Source organism: Penaeus vannamei, chromosome 42, assembly GCF_042767895.1.
Source record: "Penaeus vannamei isolate JL-2024 chromosome 42, ASM4276789v1, whole genome shotgun sequence".
NCBI lineage: Eukaryota > Metazoa > Arthropoda > Malacostraca > Decapoda > Penaeidae > Penaeus > Penaeus vannamei.
The window spans coordinates 15,381,388-15,389,443 of NC_091590.1; the positions used below are offsets into that span (position 1 = coordinate 15,381,388).

An 8,056-nucleotide genomic window follows, 5' to 3' on the forward strand; every position below is an offset into this window, starting at 1 on the left:
CAAAAGTTGCAAGAACTGCCTAGTTAATGTTCATGCAAAGATTCTATACATTCATAATCTGAATGTTAATTAAAGGACAGAAATGTAAACCTCTCTTATGTTATCAATATTGCCATATGCAGTTTTGCAAACAGTTGATACTTCAAAAAGAGAGAATTTCCAGAAGATAAGAGTTTTTCATAATATGATCAAGCTGTATAATAAGAATTACAAACAAATGATTTTTATTCATAAACAAGTTGGGTAGTTAATAAGTTCTAATGTTTAGAGACAGAAGGAGCTTTACTGCAACAGTACTGTATCTTGATTTAAAATATATGGGTGAAAATCTGTATTGCATACTATGCCAGCTTTTATCATAATGATTCCTGAATGCTTAATTCATTCCTCTCTTCCTAAAGAAAAAGATAGTCACAATTTATGAGAACAGAACATAATACACATGATTATTGCATTCCAAAGTCAATTACTCTGTAATGAATAAGAACCAACAACTGTCATCACTGGATTCATTAAAGGATTAATAACTTTGGAAATACTTTCACATTGACTAAAACAAAAGAGGAAAGGATAATGCAATAGAAAAAAATGGAAGAAAAGGAAAACAAGAAACACAACATCAACACATCACAAGCTAATAATACTAAAGACCATTGTCTGCACATAGTAGAAAATAGCATTGCTCATGACTGATAGATCTATGAATCTGCACAAAAAACACGTGCTGACATCACCATCATAAGTATCAGAATCAGCAGGTGTCGTGGGTAGGGACGTGGATCTGCCGATAGTCCTTAGGGAAATTCTGTTCACTGTTGGGGGTTCACGGATGATGGTGGAGCTCTCCTCGACCACCTCCTTCTCACAGCGGCCTGCATATCGGAACCGAGACCCTCGTGAGAAGAATGACCCTCCAGTCACCACCACACCCTGCTTGTTAGAGTTTTCAAGCCTATGGGAAGAAAGGTATAGAAGTGTGAGGGATTTATTTTTCACTATATATCAATTTTCATTCATCTCTTTGTGAAGCTTGATCACTTGGGGTGCTGATTAATTTAAGATATACAGATCATAATAAAAACCCCAGAGAACTGGTACCCAAATAAGAATGATTATACATAAACACAAGATACAAACATTGCATTACGTCAGCATAGATAAAGTGAAACACTAAAATATATTTCAATTTACAAGTTCAGAAATATAGGAACAATCACTGCAGACCATACTTGGTATTTCAGAATAACATAATTTCTTGGGATTTTGTTTCAAAATCCTACTTTATAACGTTCTTTTAAGAAAAGATTATGCTATATTCATACAATTACAATTTATACCTTGCAATTAAATTCATACACCATACATACATATCAACAACTCATAGCAAATAATCAAAGTGATCTGCAAAGAATGTGTAAAAGAAAATTACAGTAAATCGAGGTGTTTGATAAGCAGATATATGAAACACTCCAAGTAATTTTAACTGGAAAATTTCCCTTGAGTGTGATTAATATCAATCTCAAAATACACAAATAATAAAAAATAAAATAAAAACTGAAATGATGAAGAACAATTAATGGCATATAATGTAACAGTTGAAACTTAAAGTAATAATTTTCACAAATTCTACCATTTCCTAAATGGAAGCAATCATATTTGAAGTTTGATAATCAAAAAGGATAGCAGTGCACTGATAGTTAACAAATTTATGTTGAAATAAGATTAATATATCTTTCTTGATAATGCATGCACTCTGAACAATTATATAAAAATGAATGAATTCCTTTTAACGCTAATAAAGATCTGATAATAACTTTTGTTCTGATGAATTTAACTGTGCAACTAAAACTTAAGGAAAGAAAACTTGTGAAATAACTTACAGACCCACCAAAAGGAGAAAGTATAACACTGAAAATATTTAGTATCATATTTGCTTCATGACTTTGATTCCCAAAGACGCCTGATATAAGTCTATTTCTCTCTTAGCATGAATTCTGAATAATTTTCATCCTGTTCAGAAGTAGTAAAATTGACAGATAATTTTTTAACTGTTTGAATATATGTGAATGGGACCAAAGAGAAAAAGTGTTGAGGTAACATGACAAGAATGAACAGGGGTTGGTAATATTAATTTCTATCAGAACTTCTCTTTAGCAATATCAAAACACATTGAGCTCTCATATTTTTCAGAATTTACATATCAAAACATTTTAAGGTCACTTCCTTGTATTTTGGTTGGCTGTGTTACAGAAATATCAAACTTTTTTTCACTTGGCCTAACTCTGTGATGAGGGATCTACATCAAAATACACATTATGCACTATGCAGTCGCTCATTCCCATTAATACTCTGACCCTCTTTTATCAAAAAGAGCTAAAGTGACTGACTGTTCAGGTCTGAGTCTAAAAGAGGAGCAAAAAAAAGTATAACTCAAACTTTTTTCTATCAAGTTGAGAATGCATTTGAAAGTTGGTATTGCAACATATCTGAAGGACATCATTATATTTCAAACAGTCATTGCTAACCTGTAATTAACCATCATCAACCTATGAAGTGCATCTTTGCCTCAGAAAAAAAGTATACTCAGAGGGAGGATTCACCTTGGATTATGTAAAGAGAAAAAAGAAGGGGAACTCCTGAAATTGGAAACCTAAGAAATCAACATTAAAAAATAGTTTCAAATTGTTGAATTCTCATAAAAAAGGGTAGTCCAGATTGCAGAATAAAAACAACAACATTGAATAATTCTATTGACTGATCTGACTCTAAGAAGTCTTCCCATTTGCAGAATTGACATCTCATGGACATCTAACAACATGCTTTTGATGTTAACTGAACAGAACATGAAAGTTATCAGAAATGAACTTGCTATGTCCAGGGATTTCTTAAATATTCTGTGTATTTGGTAATAATACTGAATAGATACATCCTACATTGTTTGGTTTGGTCAAATGGCAACTTTGAAAAAAAAATTAACCCCTTGGATCCAGTTGCGTCACAGAAATCACGGTGCTGAAAAACTGGGCAATGGATTACATAATGGATTACATCCCCGGCATGTGGCGCATGGGCCAGGCGCGCACAAACACCCATGAGTGGTGCCTTCCCTTTGAAAAGTTATTTTTTGTAAACTTTTTTAGCTTTATTACCATTTTCCAATATCCATATTTGTCTTTTGATTTCCTTTACCCAGATGGTAACAGCTTATATTCCTTGCACAGACTCCATATCATCTCTCTATGTAGTAAATATCTCAGTGCAAGGAAAAAAAATATGGAACATTTGGTTATGTGTGTCATATATCTGATTTTTTCATGATTTTCAATGGGGCTGGTGCTCTTCCAGTCACTGCTTACACACATTACATTCCAAATATTTTATTGATGGGAATAATGCTAAAGTCCCCATCTAAGTGCCTAATGAGTCAGACCACACTCCAAGAGGTTTGTGCACTCGTGGCAAGTCTTTTCTGTCACCATGGCTTTTGCTCTTGACGACAAGATCACATCACCAGGGCTGCAACCGATTTGCCCGACTGAAATTTGCCCAATTCACGTCACCCGCCCCTCAGCTCAAGTTTTCCATGACGTAACTGCTACGTCATCTGGGTCCAATGTGTTAAGTTTTATATATTTAGGAAAAATAATTTACCCTGGTTAAGCAATTTCTATATGTCACATCATAGGAAATTCAAGAATAATTCTTTAGTGAATGATTATGTATCTATAATATCAACTATTATAAATCAATGGAACTAGTGCACTTCATCCCTAAGAACCACATATCCTCTAGCCTGTTTGATCCCTAGCCATAAGATCAACTTGACTTTTCAAGTTTCAGTGTGGCAAATTTGGGTTTCTGTCATTTCAAGAACTTGATTCTAAATCTCAAAAATGTGAACTCAATTGTCATATGTTAAATGCATAGAATATCAACAAAGGACAAAGTTACTGCCATTGCCTCTCATTTGAGTGAAATTCAGGCTTAATAACCATAATCATGTGATGTTTGTAAAACAACCAGAACATATTTTTCTCACAAAACAGTAAAATATGTATTATGATGTATATATAAATGTATAAATAGTTAGAAGATGATGATATCCTAGGAGGTATATTGTGTGAAGGGGGAGTGTAGGAGGGGAAAAGATGGAAATGTTTGTCTAGATGAAATATACTATACAGCACCAGAATTACTATTTTACACTCACTTCATTCCATTCATAAAAGAAAGGAACATGAGTGTATGACTAGCTCAGAGTGAGGATGGCCTAAATGGGGAGCAGGGGTATGGGGATGATGATATCTCGGGTGTGGCTGGAGGGGACTTTCCAAAAAGTACCAGATATGTTAGTCGACACTACATAATCTAATTGATCATGAAAAAGATGTATGAAAAAATAAACCAGTTTTTGACATGCTATGCATGACAGTGGCTAGTAGGACTGACCACAAAGGACATGACAAAGCTATGATCAAGGCAAATAGGACTTTAGGATTATAGAGAATCACAGTTCAATTGAGATGCCTAGTTTATGATGACCATTCAAGGTGCTTTACAAATTATTATAAAAAGTATTGCTAAAAAGATTTGAAAAAAAATCACTTAATTCCCCATAATATGATGTAAAGTCATCCAAAATTACAAAATTCAAGAGTAAGAAAATATATTGCCGTTAAAAAAAATAGCAAATATATACATTTTATGATCTATCTTAACAGGGAAACCATGTAAAATCACAACATCTTACTAACTAAGCACCTAAATCTAATACATGCTTCATTTCAAAACTACCAAAATTATATAAATCATATAAACCATCAAAAATGAAAAATAAATCAAATGATATCACAGATGATGGTGGTGCTTTCTGATGGCGAATGAATAAATTTTAAAAGCCTGTCAACTCTTAGCATGAGTAGCTATTGTGCTAGCCAAAATCATTAAATTATGAATATGAATTTACTATATGGTGTGGTACATAACACTACCGTGAGGGTTACAAACACATTGTTTGTGCTTAAAGTTTCTATATCTAGCAAAAACAATGGCAAAGCATGTTCATGATAAGAATTTTTTCTCACTATCATAATATTTTATAGTCTGTCAAAATGAAAAACAGAGAAAGGGTGTTCTTACAGAAGATGGAAAAGAATCACTTCATTTAACTGACCTCTGGCAAAATATGTAAACATTCACACATACACACATATGATGATATACATATATAAATGTGTATATATATATATATATATATATATATATATATATATATATATATATATATATATATATATATATATATATATATATATATATATATATATATATATATATATATATATATATATATATATATATATATATATATATATATATATATATATATATATATATATATATACATATATATATACATATATATATACATTTATATATATATATACATTTATATATATACATATATATACACATATATACACATATACGTATATATATATATATATATATATATATATATATATATATATATATATATATATATATATATATATATATATATATACATATGCATATGCATATGCATATGCATATGCATGTACATATACATATACATATACATATACATATACATATACATATACATATATATATATATATATATATATATATATATATATATATATATATATATATATATATATATATATATATATATATATAAAGAGGAATATAAAACCAAATATGTAACAAATCACACTAAAGTGATGGGATACTGATAAAAAGAGAATAAGAAGAATACAAAGACAAGGAGATGAAGGAAATTGATTGATGCTATGTTCAGAGTCCTTTGTCACTGCTTAAATTCAACCTGCTCTTAATGAAGCCAATACTGTATTACTGAAGCAACTTTCTGTGTATAATAAAATGACAACAAAAGACTCCTGGTATCCACCAATGTGACTGATTAATGATGAGCCTTTTCCTCCTCTGCCAGCAAGCAACTGAAAGGTGAAAGGTTCAAAAACTGATCACTAGGATCAAAGATGTAGAAAAAAATGGAATAAAAACAAAAACAAAAATACAAGGCAATTAAGCTTTAAAAATGGGGTATGACAACATACGTGTAAAATAGCCTCTGCTCCACCGCACATCTCCAAAGGTGTCTACAGGCAGATGCTGTTGGACATTTGAAGCCTACGGTGTGCTTCTTCTGTAAATGTACCGCATTATGAGTTTGCTAAACACATTAAAGACAGAGAAAGAAAATTGGGTAAAAATAGAAAATTATAAAAGTCAACATCAAAAAACAGAAAAAAATGACAGAAAGAAGTGAAAAAAGAAGAGAGAGAGAGAGGAGTATGCTTCCTAGTATAAATCTGAACACATTTGTATTACAATGAATGCAACATCTCCTCTTACACTTTTACGGTAAAAATATACATAAAGAAAAAGTTCACATTTAATATTACACTATGAAAGAAATGTTACTTCTAAAATACTTCCCTGTGCATTATGCTTTGCTGAGGTAAAGTCACTGTGTGAGCTTTCAGACTTATAGTTTACAAGATAATGCTTTGTTAGATAAAAACATACACACACAAACAAGTTAGTTCTGATATCATAAATGCCAAACACAGACAAACAGCAAACAATATGAGCATAAAAAAATTGAAGATTGAAAAATGACAAAGGAAAAGAGAAATTGTCATATCAAAATCAACAACATTTTACAAAAGCAAGAAGAAAGAACAGAAATCCACGACAAGGTCATATAATCCATAATCAGAATCAATTCTGAGAACAGGTGTCTCTTCAACTCACCTCACAGGTGTACAAAAGTAGTTGAACACAATAATTGGTAGATTAGACATACATCATGACAAAGATATCTTACATATATCAAATCACTTGCCATTAGAGATTAAAGATCAGTATCATCCTCTTTGAGATGATGCTGGTAAGGTGATCATATATATTGATGGTCTTCATATGTTGTGATATAACTGGGAGGCAATATCTGTAGACCCCTGCACACAGAATCAAATCCAACAGTAAACTATATGAGAAGGGAGGAAAGTCCTCAAATCTATTAAAAGTGACATGACTGTCTTACCCATACAGAAGGGAGAAAAAACTGTTCAAACCCCAAAGCAACATCATGCACTCTGTCAAAATGACAGACAGATGGGGTCCATCAACTCACCTTTGTTCTAGCATCCTAAGGAACAGCATGCAAAGCATGATGATTCTTGAGTAAAAAGTGAGAATACTAAGTCTAAAGTATTCATCAAAAAATAAAAAAAGACTTCAAAATACTTGGCCACCCTATATAAGAAAAAAAGAAAAAGATAGATACAGTTCAATAATGGATATATATTATGCTTTTGCTATCTGTTACACAAAAATTGCTATAAAAACATCATCAAAAGTTGACATACATATACAAGCCCACTAATACCACAGAGATTAAATTATTTGACATATCTCTTTATTCAAAATTTTCAAAATCTGAAAAGACTGCAAGCATATAAACAAGTATTAGCAGTGCAGACACACCTTTACCTAGGAGGACTGAAAAAATTACTTTTCATACCTAAGAAAATAAATTAAAAAATCTTATAAAAACATGTGTGAGTGTGTATATAAACACACACACACACAGAAAGCATCTATATCTACTCCTTGAGTCCCATACAGCTATACATTAAGCAAATTAAATTTCAAATGACAAGCACTATGGAAAATTCACATTGAAAATAATACACAGGTGGGAGTTTCATGCCTGTATCTGCTAAGTTTACAGAAATTTGCACTGGACATCATGTGACACACATCCACCTCAGACATTCACATGTATATCCTATAAACATAAAAGAAAAGTATATCAGATTACATAAAAAAAAAAACTCAATCAAAAATGTGATATTTTGTAATGATATATGAACACTTTATTTCTTCTGATGACATTGCACAATTATTTGCTACAATGCAAGAAAAGAATGAAAAGAAAAAAGAATACTTGATATTTTTGAATGAATTGTCCTTACTATGA

At 31.3% G+C, this 8,056-nt stretch overlaps 1 protein-coding gene across 4 annotated transcripts in view; it reads right to left on the reverse strand.

Annotated features, from left to right (window-relative positions):
- Nucleotides 1–8,056, reverse strand: part of Frmd5 (FERM domain containing) — a 58,729-nt gene that overhangs the window by 21,769 nt on the left and 28,904 nt on the right. For 3 of the 4 annotated variants that reach the window (XM_070118442.1, XM_070118443.1, XM_027380112.2), the window contains exons 7-9: nt 7,208–7,222; nt 6,126–6,214; nt 735–952 (exon numbers count right to left, since the gene is read on the reverse strand). In XM_070118442.1, coding sequence (XP_069974543.1) covers nt 735–952; nt 6,126–6,214; nt 7,208–7,222 — 322 coding nt within the window. The remainder of the gene's footprint in view (nt 1–734; nt 953–6,125; nt 6,215–7,207; nt 7,223–8,056) is intronic. The other variant, XM_070118441.1, reaches the window with a different exon arrangement.